This window comes from Tachypleus tridentatus, chromosome 10 (assembly GCF_004210375.1).
Source record: "Tachypleus tridentatus isolate NWPU-2018 chromosome 10, ASM421037v1, whole genome shotgun sequence".
In the NCBI taxonomy this organism is placed as follows: Eukaryota; Metazoa; Arthropoda; class Merostomata; order Xiphosura; family Limulidae; genus Tachypleus; species Tachypleus tridentatus.
Window position 1 is genome coordinate 34,543,729 of NC_134834.1, and position 21,285 is coordinate 34,565,013.

The 21,285-nt window shown below is 34.1% G+C and overlaps 1 protein-coding gene across 5 annotated transcripts in view; it reads left to right on the top strand.

The window, feature by feature from the left end:
* The first annotated feature begins 976 nt into the window (after positions 1-976).
* mRpL19 (mitochondrial ribosomal protein L19) overlaps positions 977-21,285 on the top strand; it is a 40,183-nt gene continuing 19,874 nt past the window's right edge. The window contains exons 1-4 of one of the 5 annotated variants that reach the window (XM_076460692.1): positions 977-1,293; positions 4,621-4,681; positions 12,911-13,058; positions 20,950-21,074. In XM_076460692.1, the coding sequence (XP_076316807.1) occupies positions 1,276-1,293; positions 4,621-4,681; positions 12,911-13,058; positions 20,950-21,074 (352 nt within the window). In that variant the 5' untranslated portion in view covers positions 977-1,275. Of the gene's footprint in view, positions 1,294-1,391; positions 1,517-4,039; positions 4,076-4,620; positions 4,682-12,910; positions 13,059-20,949; positions 21,075-21,285 lie in introns of those variants that run through there. The other 4 variants (XM_076460688.1, XM_076460691.1, XM_076460690.1 and 1 more) reach the window with 4 other exon arrangements.

Below are 21,285 nucleotides of genomic sequence, written 5' to 3' on the forward strand. Positions count from 1 at the left end.
GATTTTGTTATGTTTATATGCAAAAATATCTCAACAAGTGGGTTTCTCGTCATCACTGATTTTGTTATGTTTGAACGTCAGATTCACGATGACCGAAGAAGGTCGAAACGTTGTTCGCCCCTCTACCTAAAATATTCTCAACCCAAACGAGCCATTTTTACATATATAATTATTACAAATAATGATTTTTATATAAAGGTTTTACAAATAATATCGAGTCTTCTATTAGGTATAGAACTAAATATTTTATCTACGGTTCACGAGGAGCAAAATAGTTTCGAGTTTATATTAGTACAGTTCACTTAACGTGAACCCAAATAGCTCTCTATTCTTGGTTGGTCTCACGGCGTTTAGAAGCTGAATTTTCACTGAGGAAGATATATAATGTCTTCGGGAGTTAATTCTCTGAAGTAAAACGGTTTATAACGTTCAAAATCTATAAATGTTGCTAGTCAGATATCTGTAATTTTTTTCTGATTAATAAGAAAAAAACTGAATTTATTTCCGAAATCTGACGCAGTTCACATTAATTATGTCTCACTCTTTTCTGTCCCCCGCCAGGACAGCGGTAAATCTTCAGATTTACAACGCTAAAATCAGGGGTTCGATTCTTCTCGGTGGACACAGCAAATAGTCCGATGTGGCTTTGCTATAACAAAACACACACACATACATACCCATACATTTTTTTTTTCCTTTTTTCATCTTTCGCTAACATTAACAGACATCTCGATTCTGACATTAAATTAAACATTGCTTAACATATTTTTGCGTCTAGGAAGTCTTCTTAGATTTTCAAGTAATAACTTGCTTGTTCCAGAATGTTAAGTTGCAGTCAAATTTTCACTACTGTTATATTATTACTGGAGATAAAAGTGTATCACATATAATTCGTGTATGATACAAAGTTCATAGGACAATGTTATATATCTGATATATTCAGAAGCACAAAGGGAATGAGTGTCGAAGCCATAGGGGTGGGGTTGGAGCTTGTACCTCATTTTCACAATAAATGTTGCATTTTAATAGAAATAAAATAGTACCTGAAATCTGGTGCTGTTTTTACACCTTTTAGATAATTTAATACATAGATAGGTGTAATTTAGGAGATGTAATTGTGTTCTCTTTATACGCATATTATTTTCTTAGTTTTCATCGAGCTGATAAGCTTGTTCGTGTTTGTTAAACTTCAACGTTCTATGAGCAATATGGCTGTTCAGTTAATATTGGGTAGAAATAGGGTTAGATTAATGTTAGGTTGTATATTTGGAAAGCATGTTGAGATTTCAAGAAGTAAGTTGCTTACTTACAGACTTTAATGAACAATTTATCACTTACGTTTTTGTACTCAAATACCACGTATTTTCTTAGGTTAAGCCTAATCCAGGATGCTAAGGATCATTTGAAATTACTGTTCGTTTTTTATACAAATGGTTAAGTTTGCTGGAAACTTTTTGGAAATGTGTGTTGCGCGGCACCATATATTTGTGGAAAAGAATGAAGTCGGAATATTAAAGTAAAGAATGGGGAAATAGTTTAAAACTTTTCTGTACACATAAGATACAAGGATAGAATAAGTATAAAATACTATTTTTAGTAGTATTAATAACATCTAGTTACGCAATTCATACAAAGTGGCATAAGGCATAACTTTAATAAAGGTAATACTTCAGCTGAAGCCTAATCAACCATTCTTATGCAGTATTATATTTGTGTCTACAGTTTTGGAAAATTCTGGCCTTATAAAATTATAATTTCTATTCCAAGAAAGACTAGGATGTTTTGAATTTGAGAAATGAAAGATAAGAAGCAATCTTACTTGAAACTATATTTTATTTTGTGTCTTGAACGACGATGACAAATTAGTTACTGGTAGCAACATTGTATTACTAGTGTTACAAATTAAGGAACTTATAAATATAATTTGTATCTGTATGTGCAGCTAAGCATACAGTTATAACTTAATATTAGATTGTTAGACATTTTAATTTTAAGAAACTACTACTGTACTAATACTGGGAAATAGGATAAAGCTACAAAATACTAGATTGAAATAGATTGAAAAAACTGGTGTGAATTAAGTAAGAAGAAAAACATGTTTAAGTTTAAGTTACTGCTTTTATTATTACTTTATAGCTGCTGAGAATTTAATACGTTATACTAGATTATTTAAATTAGCATTTAGGTGTGTGTAACTAGAAACATGGTGTACATCATTGCTGTATTACAGATGTTGATGTTTAAAAGTATAAGTATTGGTAATAGAGATATTATTAATTTATCTACAGTTAAATAATGCTTGTTCTACAGCTTGGCTTAGTGAGTGTAACAACTTTAGCTATAACATAAGCTGGTAGGTTATAAATTAAATAAATTGTATAATTACATAAATATAATGTAAAGACTGGATATTTGTCACCTGTTGTAAGGTATTTTAGTGTTGATTGTTCAATGGTTGGGCTACAGTGGTTAATAGTAGTGTTGATGTAAAGTGTTTACAGTTCATCAGGTGTGACAGGTGAATTTTATTTGTTGACTTGGGACTAGCATACATATTTAAGGAAGCTAGCAGTGAGATGTACAATTTGTATGTGAGGTTTGTTAGTTAAAAATATTAAAGAGGCAGTGGATAAAGATAAGAATAAATTGTTGGGAATGGCAGTAGGATTAAAAGAGGAAGTTAAAATTTGTGCTAGTTTATAGTAGAAAATTTATCTATAATGATCAGGTTTTAATGAATAATAGTTTTCAACCTTTAGATGAGAAACTAGGGAGGGAAATGATAACTAAAGGAACAGATAGGAATGAGAATGAAAAACATAGGCTATTCTTTAGTATATCACATACATAACAGTCTGCAAAGTGAATGGAGAGGAAAGAATTATATTATGCTGTTCAGGGGCAGGGATAGAGAATGTAATTTACAGACCAAATGGGGATATGGACAATAAATCACCAGGTTTTGTGAAAAAAAAGAAAAAAGGACAATGTATCACCCAAATATTTTTTTATATATTCTGCCTTTTTATTTATTTTTTATCACTTTTTTAAGGCATCCTGAAAGATTGTTTGTTTCAAAATAAGAACTTAGTAATATCAGGTAAATTACGTCAAAACAGTGTTTGTTTCCAAGTGAGAATATAATTAGGTGGTTAATTTGGTAATTGTAGCTTGTATTTTTCAACATGAGAAATTACACATTGGTGAAAAAAAAATGGTACATTGTTACATAAAATTGACATCTCATTAGAAAGAAATGATTCTATTTCAATAAAACAATTTTCAAACACATTTTTCAGTCAAATGCAAGAGATAAAAAAAAAATTTTCAAAAAATTATTAGAAAATACAAAAGACACTTATACAAAAAACAATTTTGTTTGAAACCAAAAACTATTGCAATTCAATTCATGCAAAGAAAACTTAGAGAAATTGCTCACAATTGAATCATCATTCAAAAAAAAAACTTCTTGAGTATTTATATAAATTAGAGATGTTTTTGTTGTCGACTTCATTTGATTGCTGTATTCAAGTCTTATAAATTTTCACAGAGTATAAATCTTATGCTTTATCAAAATGATGCCAAATTTTGCAAAAAAATTATATTTATGAATAGGAATGCAATATTAAAAATTAATTTGTTTGCAAGTGAGAGTCGGTAATCATGGAGGTGATATATTGTCTGGTGAGACATTGTTCTGGATACCTTGCTAGCAGCTTGCACATTATGTTAATGTAACCTGCATATACACTGTGTGATTTTCAATTTGTCAGACATAATTCATAGGTCAATGACAAAAGAAAATTAATAAATATAAGTAGATGTATACTGTTATGAGATTTAAGGTACTTGGAATAAACATTTGTCATTTTCTTTTCAATTTCCAGTTATTCTAAAATATAAATTAATTAAGATTTATTTCTTAAACTTTATGAGTTTAGTGAAATTGATCAACACTATATAGAGTTAAGATTAATAAAATAACAAATAATGTATAAAGTTTTATTCAACAAAACATTTGATTATTATCTGAAAGGATATAAAGATTACGCAAATGAAATTTGATGATATTCAGGTAAAACTATTTTTATTCTTAACATCAAAATTAATTTGCATGTTGGATAGTCAACTTTCTGAAAGAAAACAATTATTGAGAAAAACTTCAATTTAAAAATTCATAATACTTAATAATGTTTTCTTTACAAGAGCCTTGCAATTTTTATTAATAATCTGTAAAATTTTGTGAAGATACGTGTATATTATCAAAATTTGTAGATAGTTACTTTTGATTACTTTAATGATTACAGGATAGAAGAGGGTAGCATGATGTATTGCCCAACAATCTGTCACAAAATTTTCTAAATAACAAATTAAAATTGGGTGTCTTCTGATATTGTTTTAATTTTTTTTTAAATGGTAATGGTTAATAAAAATCTTCCTTTCAATTCATAAACTAGGTATGCAAAGGTTGTTTCATATGTATATTATCAAGTAGATATATAAATACATGCACATACACAGATACTTCATTACCATGGTCATCATTTAAAAAAAACTGATGAAGAATGTTGTGGAATCTTTGATGTGTGCCATTTATTTCTGTATATGTTTTTCTGATAGCTTTCACTACACAAGAAGGGATTGGCTTTCTGTGTCTCTTTTGTAATTTACCATGCACCCAGTAAGTATAATATCTATAAACAACTAAACAAACATCTGAAATCAAGATTTGCTCATAATTATTATTAGTAATGTTAGTAAAGCTGTTGTTGTCATAAACAATTGTGAAATTAATATCACCTTCTTGGGACTGGATCTGGCAGTGGACCTTTTCTCAGTGAAGCATGTATCATAAATAGTGTCAGTCACAGAACATCACAATTCAAACAGAGTACTGAATCATTTATATTATGGGATACACCCAGTTATGTAAGTTTTTTTCTGATCTTTGGGAACTCTTTATAACAAAAATAGTCAATTGCCATTGGCAAACATTCCATCTAAGTACACCAGTTATTGTTTCCTAGCTGGTCTTATCTTACATCATTCAATTCATGGTCACTGTCACTGCTATTTTCTGTTTGAATCTTGATATTTTCTTTAAGAACAGACAGTTTATCATCTCTGAACTATGGGTTGAAATTGTACCCTTGTTGTTTTGCTTTATTATTCATTTTAATTATCAAACTGATACAAGTAAAAGACAACTTATGTATATCAGCTGATGTATGCCTATTTTGTTATCGCAGCTAAGCATGGTGATGTCATTTTCAAGTTCTGACAATTTATTGGCTTTCATCAAGTCTAGAGCAATAGCATTCCACAATTAACAACATATGTAATAGTGATAGTTTTGAATGTTTGCTTCTGAGCTACGTGTGGAGAGGTAGTTTACACTATGTAACAAAAGTTTTATTTTTTCGTATTCGTGGGCAGAAAGTGTTATTTCCCAATTGTTTATGCCTAAAGTAAATGGAAAAGACCTATTTTTCTCTTCAAACTTTGTTTTTGTGACCTGGATAATGAAATTTTCAAATTTACCCATTTTCCAGATCATTCCAGGTAGATTCAGTGCTGAGTAGCTGATAGAGAATTTTCTTAAACTTTCTAGAATTTTCTAGAACTTACAAGAATTTTCAAGAACTTTCCATGGTAATATGTATACAGGGGCTCACCACTCACCACTTGAGTTTAGTTCTAGCTGTCTAAGTGATTATATCAAAGGTGGCATCAAGAAGCTGCAAGCATTTTCCAGATGCATTCTGCTATGTATGTGGCCAATTTACCAAGATGAGAGCAAAAGTGCACTCTGTGACAGCATCTGGTAAAATGTGTGAAGCCTACAAGGCATATTTCAGCATGCCTGTTGGGGATGAAAACAAACCCTGGGCATTTATTTTACCTGTGAGCACTGCAAGAAAACTCTAGAAGGTAAGATGGACAATTTTTGCTTGTTTGAATAGTAAGATTGTATATTATACAAATTTAAAACCTTTAAAAATTTATTTTTTAAAATTTCCAATAGTATCAATAAAATATATAAAATATTTTGCATGAACCTCTTACACATTAGTTGTGGATGAAGTAAATTTATTCTTCATAATAACAATTTTATTTTGCTCTTTTGCAGGATGGTACAGAGGGGAAAAGAGAGCTATGAAGTTTGCTATTCTAAGAATTTGGCATGAACCCACTGACCACTCAAGCAATTGTTGCTTCTGCATGGTGGACCCTTCCAAACGTCGGGTTGTTAAGAGTGCATCTGCTATCATGTATCTGGACCTTCCATCATCCATCACCCTAGTGCCACACTGCTGTGAGCTCCCTGTACCCACTCCACCAGAGAGATAGCAGCTATCCTCAGAAGAGAGCAGCAAATCAGATGAGGAGGTAGACATTCAAAATCCAGATAACTGTTTCAAAGGTGCAGCTAGTCAGAGAAACCCATACTATCCCAACTAAAGAGACCTCAATGACTTCATCAGAGATCTTGGTCTACCAAAATTGAATACAGAGCTTTTGACATCTTGGCTCAAGGAGGGGGATTTGTTAGATGAAAGTGTTCAAGTTGCAAGTTAGAAGAAGTGTCACCAACATTTTTCAAGCTTCTTCACTCATCAAGATGGGCTCTGCTTCTTCCACAATGTATCAGGTCTGTGCAAGGTAATTGGAACTGCCTGTAACCAGAACGAGTGGCGTCTCTTCATTGATATCTCATCCAGAAGCCTCAAGGCTGTGCTGCTCCATTATGGGAATAAGTATCCATCTCTTTCCCTGGCTCATTTGGTGCACCTTAAAGACTAATGCAACAGCATCAAGACCTTGCTAGAAATCTTGAAGTATGATGAGTATGGCTAGGAGTTTAGCGGATACTTCAAAATGGTGGCAATCTTGATGGGTCTCCAAGGAGGCTTTACCAAGTTTCCCTGTTATTTTTGCCTTTGGGACAGCAGGGACACTGCAGTGCACTACAACAGGAAGCACTAGCCACAACGGACTGAGTTCTCTGTGGGGAGGCACAATGTCAAGTGTGAGCCACTAGTGGACCTCTAGAAGGTGTTGTTCCTACCATTGCACATAAAAAAATTGGGTCTTATGAAACAATTTGTCACAGCTTTTGATAAGGAGTGTGCAGCCTTCAAGTACCTTTGAGACTTCTTCCCTAAGCTGTCTGAGGCATAGGTCAAAGCTGGTGTCTCTGTTGGACCACAAGTAAAGAAGATCCTGAACTGCACAGAATTTCCTAAGAAGCTCAGTAGGAAGAAAACAAAAGCATGGGGCATCTTTATTATGGTGGTTTGGGGCTTCTTGGGCAATCACAGGGCCAAAAATTATGTGGAACAGGTTAAGGCTCTGGTGAAGAACTGTGGCAAAATGTGCTGTAGGATGTCCCTGAAAGTCCATATCATTGACGCTCATCTTGATAAATCAAGGAGGACATGGGAGCATACCCAGAGAAGCAAGGCGAGCACTTCCACCGAGATATACTGGACATTGAATGCAGCTACCAAGGAGAGTATGATGAAAACATGATGGGAGACTATATATTGGGGGTTGATATGTGAAAGTGATTTACATTACAGTTGCAAATCTCGAAAAACTACTCACTTCTAAACATTTTTGTATAACTTTAATATAAATATATGCAAATCTTAATTCATATGTTGTTTTATTCAGACCTTAGGTAAATGAAAATGTGCAAATTTGCCCATTTTTACATAGAAAATAGGTTAATTTCTAAATTTCATTATCCAGGTGACAAAAGCAACATTTGAAGGGAATAATGGCCATTTTCTTTATTTTTGCAACATAAGCAATTAAGAAATAACACATACTACTCAGGAACAAAATTTGTGTTACACAGTGTTCTTTTATTTTCCCATGCTTACTGGTTAATTTATTATTATATAGATTTTGAGTGCAGGTCATAAAAAAGAACATACATTTTGCTTAACAGAGGGAATTTTTAAGGCTTAATAAAAGGCACTTTCCTGATATTTGGGTTGTTGTTTAAAAAAAAAAAGTTTTTACTTTTTAATATATATATTATGGCCTTATTGTATTGAATTGTTTATAAACATGATTTTTTTTCACCGGTTAAAATGAAATTACTAAATTTTACAAGTTTCTTCTTTAGTGAATATGGTAGGTGATTTTAAAATAGTCTGATGACTCTAATGTTTATTGAATATCATTTTTATCCTCTTGAAACAAGTTGTATAAATAAGTATGCTAGTTTACTACTTGAGTATATCCAATTGCAACTGATAGTAAAACACACTTTCATTATTACCTCCACCACCAAAGGTGGATGAAGGTTGTGCTTTCATCCCTATGTGTATGAGTGCTTGTGTTTGTTAGCAAGCTTTCTTTAAAAACAATAGAGTGTACTTAGGTGAAAGCTGGTGTACATGTGAAATGTGACCCAGATTACAAGTGATTAGTTTTTGGATGGTCAAAGTAACAGCATGGTCACAAAAAATTCAAATCCCTGTCTTTTAACATAAGGACTTATTTTGCATGCTACATTTACTCTACAACAAAGTAAAAAAGATTGGATTCTGATGAAACTTGGTGAACATACGTAGAATTCTGTTCCTCTTTGTTCTGCCTAAAGTGTTCCATGTCTGTTTTTAATGAGGGACATTCAGACACATTTTCATGCTTTTTGAGAGCTAAAGAAATGGATCTGTTCTGCATGCTACAGGTATATGTGCTCTACTGAGTGCCCTTCCAGTTTAATTATCAATTTATTTGATTTACAGAAGATAAATGTGACAGTATGGCACATTTTAAAAACAAAGATAATAATGATGATGTGGTATTTAGTTGACATTATTAATTCATTTGCCAAATAGAAAATGTTCATAAGAGTTGTGAAAATATTGTTCAGACATAAATTTGTTTTAGATGTGTTAATAGAAACCTTCAGAAGACATTTATCATATGAAATTGAAGGTAGTTTAAAAATATGATTAAATGGCATGAATAAAATTAGGAAGATTAATTCCATGTTTGAATAAAGTTATTAAGGTAGCTCACACACTTTTTTCTATTTCTTTTGCTTGTAAAGATTGTAGGTTGCATGTATTAATTTATTTATGAGCCCTTTTATTAACAGATTAGCAAATATCACTAACTGCCTAATTCTTGTCAACGTTCTTTGACCCAGAAAACTTGATCTCTGTTGCCAGAGATAGTAACAGTTGAGATTCATGTGGTATCATGGTCTGAAATTTAATGCAGAATAATGTACATAAATGTATAAACAAATGATGTTAGAAAGCAGAAACTCTCCTTATTATCTGTGCCAAACAATGCTCTATCTATGTCAAAATTGCAATCAAATCTGTAGTATTTGAATCAAGTTAACCAACCATCTTAAAACCAGTTGATAATGTAGGAATCTGACTTTTTTTAATAGATCAGGATGGACTTGCATTTCATTACATAGTGATGAGTGATTTTCAGGCTGGTTAGTTGGTTATTCTCACATGACATGACTATGTCATGTATATATTAAAGATGTTAAAAATGAGACTTCATTGTCAGTCCTTGTCATTACCATTAAACCATAATAGAAAATGTCTGTAGGAGTATTTCCAAAAGCATCAAGAATATCTATCAGACATAATCTAAATGAAGATTTTGAACTACTTAGCAGACAGGGAGAACCAATTATAGGTTAGTAATTGAGTGCTTAAATACATAATGCCTACTGCCTTTTGCAGTCCACAGCCAGTTGTGGGAAGGCAGTCAATCTCAATCTCCAGGGAAAAAAAACAAACCTTGTAATAAAAGTAAACCACCATATATTTCTATAATTTTAAGATTCCCATCCTTTTATTTGAGTTGGCAGTTGACTAGCTGCCTTCTCCCCTTTTGTCTATCACAAAATTAGTGATTTACCAGTGCAGGTCACCTTTAAGTATGTTTGTGCAAAATTCCACAATAAAGGAAAGAAAATTATTACAGCTTTCAGTGGTTTCGACTATCTGTTAAATAATTTACAAAGAATGTTATGAAAATTGTCAACTAACTGAAATTTGTATTTCAGATTATTACTGTCTGTAACTGAAGTACTGGCATCATGATTTTCCCGTGTTATTTTCAATTAATTTATGTTTGTTAAGCTTAATTGATCAATGTTACGATGGAAGAAAATAATCAACTAACTGAAATTAGGGTTTTCAATTATTAGTATTTTTAATTTTTCAAACTATTGAGTAGTCAAAATATTGATAATATGCTTGTGTGTGCTTTACCTACCATCAATGCTGTAAACCAATTATTTGTTTATATCATTTGTAAATAATGATTTTTTTTATGGATTTTGAAAATAATCAGTTGATGTATTAGTAGGCTGAATTTAGTGCCAGTTCTAATAGTTTCCAGAAAAGCTCTTATCCCTCCCCATAAAAGCAGAAGTAAATGATCAACTTTATTATTGTGTAGTTCCTTATTCCCTTTGTTTTGACCTATCATGTTTGAGAGGCTCATATATTTATATTTGACTTTAAAGCCCTTGGGAAAATACTGATATTGCTTGGTCCTGTTGCATATTCTTTACTTAATCTGTTTGATTCCCACTATATAATTAACATATACTTGGTTCAGGTACATGCTAATATTTTCAAACAAATTTTTAAGGTATGAAATATCAATAACTTGTCTTATAGAAAGAAAGAAAATTTGAGGATGAGGGACCTGTCTCATTCCCTTTTTTTTTTTTTTAATTAACAATTTAAAACCAGCCCTTATTACTTGAATATTTATCACACCTTCACATGAAGTCCCTTAAATTTATTGTAACCATCACATCTGAAGGCAACTCATTCCATGGACCAAACACTGTTAGTGAAATAAAACTGTCATATTTTAATTATTATTCTACCCTGCAAAAATTTCTACTTTTATCCCACAGCTTTACCATTCTTATCATTTAATAGGAAGAAGATAATGCAACAACAATATTAATTACTGTAACACTTTGAATCACTTAAGTCATATCTCTCACTAATTTTTCTTTCATCAAAAAAATTTAATTTCAGATATCTTAACCTGTTCACAAATGACAGCCTTTTTTTCCCACATATTATCTTAGTGCATTGCCTTTAAACACTGTCCAACAATTTGGTATTATTCATAAGTTAAATGTGGCATAAATGGTGACCTATACAATGAAATTACAGTTAAAAGAGCAAAGGTATTATAACTGAGTTTCTGACATAATCCAGTTTGAGTGAACTTCATAGTAACCTGTGCTTTTTTACTATTCAGTCATACTTCTACCCAATGAGCTAATTCATCCCTCCTACACACACACACACCTATAGAGGTCATTTTTTAAAAAAGCCTTTTATGTGGCATCTTGTGAAATGATTTCTGAAAAATAAAACTCACATCCATACTTTTCATCCACATGACCAGTAGCATCTTCAAACAACATCGAAATATTAGAAAGGTAAGATTACCCTCCAGTTCAACTATGCTGATTTAAATAATAGTTAAGATAAAAAAGTAATGCATATCATCTGCCTTTTCATGCATCAGGTGACATTTGTGAAATACCTTTTTCAGGAGGGTTGAATTCTGTGAGGAGAACTTATCCTTCATTTAGCATCACTGTCATACAAGGAGGCACAAATAGTATCATTGTAGTGGCAAAGAAGGATCTTGACTTAATTGCATTCATAATTCCACAGCTATAGCTCTGCACCATTTGTCACTCAACAGTGTTCTTCTAAGAACAGCTGAAATGGTTGTTTATTTATTATACTGGTCTTGTTTGTACATGCTGTGATTATTTCAACAAATGGAGAAAAGCAGTTAACTACTTGGTTATCTCAATAGTCTTTCACAAAAATCTTGCTTTTAGTGCTTATCTTTCAAGGGTTCAGTCCCCAATTTAACATTTTCCCTACCTTTAAAATGCTTGTGTAAACCCTTGCTGTTTAATGTTACTAGCAAAATGTTTATTGTAAGCCCTGTTTGATATCCTAATTCCTTTTTAACCAAATCTCTAGTTTTATAACATAAATCTTTCTGTCAGTTTAGTCTTACAGTATTTATCTCCAATGTTCTTTATGTCTGTATTATGTCAGTTAGATTTGATTTTCTCTTTTATCATGTTTCTCCTTTAAGAAATATGCCTGTCTTGAATTGAAAGCAATGTATTTCTAAAACTGTCCTAGATTACATTTTAACTCCTTACTATAATACACTAATGATAAATCTCTTGTCTCAAGGCCATAATACTTTCTGAAAATTTAAAGCTAGAATTTCATTTTCTGTTTAATTTCAGTATTTAGCAACTCCTCAAACTTGTTTATTCAATGATCTTTTGTAACCTCATACACATTAGTAATTAACAGTAAATCTAAATTGGCTTCCCTTTGGTTGGCTTTTTTTGTTCTTCGTTCTATACATTCCTGATTAGTTTTCCAAAGTTAAACTTTTTCATACTCATAGCATAAGAATAATCTTTGTCTGATTACAACAATACTCTTACTTATTTTGTCCCGAGATGGAGTAGCGGTAAGTTTACTGATAACACTAAAATCTGGGATTTGATTTCTTGTTGTGGATACAGCAGATAGCTCAATGTGGCTTTGCTCTGAAACAAACAACTTTTTCATTTTCTGACTAATAAAATCACCTCCAGTAAATACAGCTTAATACCCTTCTGCCCTTGGTTGTAATTTTTGTAGATTCAGTATATCAATATATTTTACATATCAACCACATTACATTTGCCATGTCTAGTGCCCAACCATTTCTCAATTTATTTACCTAACTTGATTCTTGTTCTTCCTTATAGATAAAATTTTACTGTGAAATTTCTTATTTGGTAATAAAATTATTGTAATTTTAAGGGTGAATATATTACCTTTTTATACTTAAATTTCAGTTTTTTCCAAAAGTTCACTTTCTGATGGTGCTTCGTTGGAACCAGTAGCTAGAAGTTCTATTGTAAAACCACCAGATGTGTTTAAAGCAGAAAAAACCATTAGTGCTGTAGAAAATTCTTCAAAATTCAAGTCTTTGGCAGAATACAGGTGTGAAAAATAATTTTCCTGTTTTGAGACCATCTATTAAGTAGGTGAGAGTGGGAGGTACAGATTTATTTTTTAAAATTTTGAAAGATAAATAGAAGACATGCTTACTGCTGTGTTGAAATATAAATACACTGATATTCGTTTGAATATTTTTGTACACAGGTTTAAGTGACAATTTTCAAAATTACAAAAAATGTAATGATTTTATTCAGTTAAGAATATTAGTTTAACCTTATGTGCAGAGATGTGGTGGTAAGAAAAATGTGTACATCATTAACTTTTACACAATTACATTCAATATATAATTAAAACTTTATTAGCAATGTTTGTCAGTAAACTTGGCATCAAAACATAGTTTATAATTCAAGATGAAAAAATTATTCACCTTCTATTATATTTTTATGTGTAATAGCTAAAGTACCTATTCACTGCATGGTGTAGAGGTGGAGTGTCTGATCTAAATGCTAACCCCCTTTGTGATTCTCTGGAGGACTGTAAAGGTATATGCTAGGTTTGGTGAAAATCAATACCAGAAGATTATTAGTTGTATACACAGATGTTTGCCAAATAATTTAGGACCCATATGTTTAAAACAAAATATTGGTTGTCTTCCCTTACTGACTAATAATTGTTGTATATGCATGTCAAGTAATTATTTTCTTTTTTTTTATCAAGCCTATTTTAAAATCCCAATTTTGCTGTCCATTTAAATTTTGGAGCTATTTCATAATGAATGCTTTGCTTGTGTCATTTAGTAAGTGCTATTCCAAATGTCTGATTGACATATTTATGATTTATTTCTGTTGAGAAGGAAGAAAGTAGAAAAAATGTTGTTTGCAAATATGTTAGAGGAAAGCATAATTTGGGAAGACATGTAAGGATGTATTGTTTGAGAAAACACTAACAGAAGAGGGATTTGTTGTTTAAAGCATGTAAAGTGGGTAAACTAATATGTAAAATTATATACAACTACTTTTTTATGTTAAAATACTGTTGTTGTGGGCTTTCAGCCCTCATACCTGAGTCTTCATTTACAGAAGAGGAAGATTGTACTTTAGATAAAGTAACCAATGTCTCAGTTTTCTCAAAATCTTAAGTGACTTTTTCCACCAAGAATATAAAGATGTGATCAAGACTGCCAGTAACATTAATGGAAATAAAACAAAGTTTTAAAATATAGGCATATCTCAAGAAAATAATATAGCATTTCAAGAGAAAACCTAAAAACTACCTTTTATTTTTTCATAATAAAATGTTATATCTTTTTCTGTAAATTTCATTTTATAACTTTACTTGAAGGAAATTCAGAGTTGTTCTTTCATAATGTGCTTGGTGTTCATCAAGTGAGAAGACATTTCCAAAATGAAACCCAACCAACTGATTTGAGAAGTTCACAGATGTTATGCTTATTAAATAAAAGAGTCATTACTAACAATTGATTCCTCAGTTTTTGCAACAAGATATTAAATTGAAAAAGACTTATAAAGACTGATATATAACTTGTTATTTACATTGATTATATCTGTCTGTCACTACAGTATCAATGCTGAATTCAGTAATGGATAAATTGTCCTAACACTAGTTAGTTTAATTCACTTTGTGGAAATTACTTTGTCTGTTCCCAAAAATGTTTTTATGTCTACTTACATGTCCACATCCAATAAAGCAGAGTTGCTAAAATAGAAATAATTTTTTGAAGGTTGGTTTAAGAATCTATTATTGCAGTACCCTTATAACTGAAAAAAAAAAAAAATCGACTCTCATTTATTTATTATCTAATGTTATGTACAAGTAACAAAAACAAATGAGTAAAACATTAAAACCATCACAGGGTTACTTTTTATGATAGGTGTTTTTCATTGTCTAGTTATACTGTTTTGTTTCCAGTGTAGATATGGTAAAACTTTGGCTTTCACAGATTTCTCCTCATGTTTCTAGGGAGAGACAATGTTTTGTCTTCTAAACAGAGACCTTGGTATGTCGAATATCAGTGTTTTTAACTGCAGGTTTTATTTGGTTAGTGTGGTGCTTGATGTTTATTTCATGCACAATTGGATTCCTGTACGTGGTGAGGGGACCTTCCAGGGAAGGTTCTGTTCTTTCAGTTTGCTTCCTCTTGGTGGTGATCCATGAATGGGAGGAGAGGATTCTGGTGGTTGAGGGGTCCAACCCCAACACACCACTTTAGCCTTGAATTCCTTTAGACAGGTAGCCTTGGGGTGGCCCCCCTTGGGTCAATCGGTTGGTCCACTTGGGCTAGGGTGAGCCAAGTACCAGTGTTGGATGTGGCCAACAGGTATTATGGACATTGTATCTGATGCTGGTGTTTGGGTATAGTGCTCATGAAACCCTGCAGTGTCCTCCTTTGGCATTGTAGTGCATCCTGTTGTAGGGCTCCATGGTGGGTGGGGTTAATGGGCACTGAAATATTCCTTTTTTATTATGGATTCTCCAAATAAAAGCTTAAATAAAACTGTGAAAAAAATGTTCCACAGGTAAACGACCACATGGTGTCTTGAAGATTCCAAGCAGCAATCTTCAGCATCTGTAACACCTGTTCTACCTCAATTTCTTATACTACATTCTCTTTCAGGCAAATATTCAGGGCAGATGTCTCCCTTTTTCATTCAGAAGGGACTAGAGGGGCTTGCTGCCTCTCAAAAGTCAGTAAAGAAGCTTTGCTCTGGTGACATATTGGTGGAAACATCCTCATCTCAACCCAGTGAACTCCTCTTGCATTCAGAACCAATTGGGGATATACTTTTTGAGGTTATACCTCATACTACTTTGAAATTTTCACAAGGAGCTGTTGTTGAGAGGGCTTTGAAGAACATCCCAGAGTCTGAGATTTTCGCTGGTTCCTCCACCCAAGGAGTTTCTGCAGTAAGGCATATTTCCACTTGCAAAGATGGAATTATGATGCTGACCAATGTTTTTATTCTGAGATTTACATCACCACATCCACCTGCCACCATCAAGGCAGGTTATCTTAATTGCAGGGTACTGCCATACATTCCAAATCCTCTCAGATGTTTTTGGTGTCAGTGGTTCAGTCACTTGAAGACATCATGTTGTGGTTCCTTGATGTATTTGTTGTGGTGGCAAGGACCACAATGCTTATGAGTGTGAAACAGACCCTTGTTGCATCAATTGCAATGGTTCTCACCCGTCCTTCTTTTGTTCTTGCCCTAAATTGTTGGAAGAAAAAGAGGTGCAGCATTTGAAAATGTTTCATAACATTACTTTCCCTTGAGACTCAAAAGCTGCTGTTCATCACTTAATCTCTGATGTATGTTGCTGCACTTCTTTCCACAACTACAGTAGGAGTGCAGAGAGGTCTCCCTGTGCCTCCAAAAGAATCATTCTCAAACTAAATGAAAAGCCTTTTGACCTCCATGGTTATAAAAGTTGATGAAATCAACTTTAACACCCATCTCTGTCCCTAACATATATTCCAGCAAATCCCAAGATCCACTTCTTTGGTTCCGGATATGGGCATTTTCTCTGGTACATCTTCTCTCACCCCAAGATGCAAAACAATCATTCGTTCATGTTCTCAGGTGCTGGAATCCTCTTCCAACAGCAAAGACTTGCCCAATTGACCCAGGGCAGGATCCATGGAGGTGAACAGATCTCCCTCGATTAAAGACAAAGAAAAAAGACGTGATCATAAACAAAAGGGCTCTTCACCCAATTTGCCTACACATAAATAAAAATGGCCACCTTGACACAATGGAACTGTCAAGGTTTATGTTCTAATCTGAATGACATCAAAACACTGATTGCTTTCTACCAACCTGTATGTCTTTCCTTACAAGAAATATTTCTCAAACCTGCCAATACAGTCACCTACCAATACAGTCAGTTTTCTTTGTACAGAAATGACAGGCTGTGTGATGGAGGGGTAGCACTGTTGATTGATCAGCATATGCTCACATTGTCTTTGCCACTTGACACGCCCTTAGAGGCCGACATCTGTGTTTCCTTTAGTCGTACCATCACTGTTTGTTCTCTCTACCTGTTGCCTGGAGAGACCTGTGATCAATCAGACCTTGATGCTCTCATTAAATAATTGCCATCTCCCTTTTAATCCTTTTTAATCCCCTCAGGGGAAGTGCTGATATTGATGGGAGGGGTTGCTCCATAGAACATATGCTTTCTGATCACAACCTTTCTCTTTTCAATACTGGTTCTTCCACTTATTTTCATGCACCTAGTCAGTCCTGTACTGCCATTAATCTTTCAATTTGCTCCCCTTTACTATTCTCCCACTTTTCATGGAGGGTTAACAATAATCCACGAGGCAGTGATCATTTTCCTGCAATTTTGAGAAACTGGTCATGGTCGATGCCATCCGATCCATGTGCCCTGGTGGAAGCTGGATCAAGCAAACTTGCCCTTTTTCACTGCTTTCTCAGAACTTGATCCTGCCATTGTTTGTAAGCCATCAACAGATGACTGTGTGGTAGCAATAACTGACTGTATTATACAGGCAGCTGCTCAATATCTTCCTAAAACCTTGACACGTTTTCCACGATATTCTCGTTCATGGTGGAATAGTGCTTGCAACATGGCACTGAGGGCTCAAAAATAGGCTTGGGTATCTTCGTAGGTATCCCACACTCTTGCATCGCATCTCTTTCCAGCAGGCCCATGCACGTTCTTGGTGGGTAAGATGTCAAAGTCGGAAGGAATCTTGGATTAAGTTCATAATCAGCATATCTTCTACCACCAGTTCCAAAGTCATATGGGACAAGATTAGAAAGGTCATTTGGCAATATTATTCTGTCACCCTCTCAATCTTGCTCTCTGATGGCCAGGAAGTAGATGACACATGGAGCATCACTGATACTCTTGGTGAAAAATATACGTGTAAAAACGGCTGGTTTGGGTTGAGAAACTTTTTTTTACGTAGAGGAGCAAACAACGTTTCGACCTTCTTCTCAACCCAAACCAGCCGTTTTTACATATATATTTTTCTCTACAAGTGGGTTTTCTCATCATCACTGACTTTAGGTGAAAGCTTTTGCCAATTATCTAGCACTTCTGCTTCTTCCTCTGCCTTCTTAGCCATCAAGACTCGGGCAAAGCAGTCACCTCTTTCCTTTTGAGGTGATTGTTTATGTGACTATGATTGTCCCTTTACACTGGTGGAACTCAAACTGGCCCTTCATCGGTCTGGTAGTACAGTGGACAGATCTGAGGATGTATACTTTGAAATGCTACACCATCTATCTCCTGTTTCTCTTGCTGTTTTTCTGATTGTTTTTAACTGGATCTTGCAGAAGGGTTTCCCTGATACCTGGTGCCAGGCTATTTTCCTTCCTTTCTCTAAACTTGGGAAGGATTTCAAGATTCCTACAAACTACTGTCCAATTACTTTGAAGAGCTGTCTCTGTAAGACCTTAGAGAGGATGGTTAATGCTTGTCTTGTTTGTTTCCTCAAATCAAACAACCTCCTCTCCCCCACCCAGTGTGGGTTCCTATGACAACATTTTACCATGGACCACCTGATTTGCCTTGAAACATCAATCAGATAAGCCTTTCTCAAATGACAACATCTTGTATCAATGTTCTTTGACATTGAGAAGGCTTATGATACAACTTGGAGGTATGGAATTTTGCAAGATCTCCGTATATATGGGTTATGTGGCCATTTGCCCATTTTTATTGAAAATTTTTTAATGGATAGGTGATTCCAAGTTCATGTGGGTTTGACACCTTCCCATTCTTTTCTACAGGAACTTGGAGTCCCTCAGGGCTGGGTTGTGTGTGCACACTTTTCAGTATAAAGATTAATGCCATCACTGAACAACTCCCTCTTACTGGTGCCCTGCTGGTACAGCAGTAAGTCTACATATTTACAATGATAAAATAAGGGGTTTGAATTCTCCTTGGTGGACTTAGCAGATAGCGTGATGTGGCGTTTCTATAAGAAAACACTCACAACCCTCTTACTGTTGCAAACGGGCTCTATGTCGACGACATTCACATTTCATGTCAGTTGTCGAACATGAGGTATATTGAGTGGTAGCTACAGACTACTCTCTCTCTCTCAAACAAAACAGTTTGCATGCACTTTTGCTGCCAACAGGGAATTCACCCTGATCCTGACCTCTGTATCTGTGAAGTTGTGCTGCCTGTGGTTCCTGAGACAAAGTTCTTGGGGCTTATCTTTGACCGTGAGCTGACCTTTATACCACACATCAAGCAGCTATGGATGAAATGTGCAAGAGCACTGAACATCCTCCATGTCCGTTCTTCCACCACTTGGGGAGTGGATCGATGTTCTGTGATAAAGATATATCATGCTCTTATTTGATCAAAACTCGACTATGGGTCTGGTGGAGCTATAGACCTTGGATTTAAAGATGCTGGATCCCGTTCATCACCAAGGACTTCGACTCTGCACTGGGGCATTCTGCACTTCCCCAGTTCAGAGCTTATACACATTGTCTCATGAACCTTCTTTGTAACTGTCTTTACATCTTTTGAACCAACCTTCCATTCCCATTTATACAGATGGTTCAAAATCAGATGACTGTGTGGGCTCTGCCGTAGTTTGTTGTGGTTTGGTGGTTGTGTGCAGAGTCCTCTCTAAAACGTTTGTGTTCACTGCTAAAATGTACATTATTTCTCTTGCCGTGGATCACATAGAAGCTAAGCAGTACTCAAACTGCATTATTTATACTGACTTGCTTAGTTCTCTGCTGGTCCTGGAATTGCTTCACTTTAGTTCACAGCCTGTTCTCACCAATATTCAAAACCGACTGGCCCAGTTCTGTGTAACATCTACTTCTATCCAGTTTTTCTGGATGCCGAGCCATGTTGGTATTGGTGGGAATGAGCTCGCCAACACTGCAGCTAAATCTATCTGTTCTGGCACTATCACTACAGTGCCTGTTCCATACATGGACTATGGTCCTGTATTCAAGGCTTGACTCTGTGGCAGTTGGCAGTCGACTTGGAGTGAGCAGTGTGAAAACAAGCTTTTCTAAATAAAACTCTCTATTGGATTTTGGCCGTCTTGCTACCATAAAAATCGGAAAGAGGAAGTTGTTCTAACTGGACAATGCATTGGTTAAAGTTTTTTAACTCATCGTTTTCTTTTATCTGGGACTGATGCACCAATGTTTTGTATGTGTAACACTCAGGTCACAATAAGTCACATTTTACTGTCTTGCTGTTGGTATGACTCTCAACAACAGCACCATTTTAAACATGTTCTGTCCCAAGGTTTATCTGTAACGTTAGACAGTGTTATTGGTGATGGTGACACTGTCCACCTTGGAAATGTTTTTAGTTTTTTAAAGACCATTTATTTTTTTAATGCTATTTAATTTATACATTAGACCTTTTTCAATGTGATTCCCTTTTAAGAATCAAAGTACATCTAGTTCAATTTTAAATTAAAAAATGGGTGTAACGTCGACTGGAAACTTCAGGTGACTAACGCTGCTGTTTGAGCTACCTGTTAGTCATCCTGGCAAGTTATAATTAAAATTTTGCTACAAGTCTTTTAAAACTTTTATTACTGTAGTTTGTCTTGTATTGCTGTAGACTAGATGTAAAAATTTGTTTTAATGCTATTTATATATTTTTTAAACTTTGTTTTGCTTTACCTTAATTTTGTTTCATGAATTTTACCAATTTTACTTTAATTTTAAATTTTTACTGGATGTTTGGTACACAGCCTTGTTGCTTTGTGCCATAAAACACCAAGTAACACTGCATACTTGTATCTTTATGTGATTAGGCATATCTCTATTAGTTAAAGGTTTGTTCTGAGATGCTGTGTTTTACCATAAGAAAAGAAATAACTAACAAACCTGGGCTTTTAAGCATATAAAAGTATTTTATGATGTAAGTTTCACATTGGATTCTTTTTCAGGTTTCTTTTTCCAGAGTTTTTACCAATGGCTCAAATGAATAAACGTCACAAAGTTCGAGAAATATTGGAAAGAAATGATATGCTTGCTAGGAGAAGCATAATTGCCATACCAGAGTTTTATGTCGGTAAGTTGTAGGCTTTTTTTTTAAAAAAAAACATTGGTTTGGGAAAGTGGTTTAGTCTCTTAAAATGTGAAAAAAACATTTAATTTTTAATTTCCACTATGAATCAGCTTTGATACATTTTCAAGGTGTAGTTAATAAGCTAAACTTTGGAGCAGCAGGGACTTGTGCATACATGTACTTACTTGGTGTTTTTTTTTTATTTTATCATAGC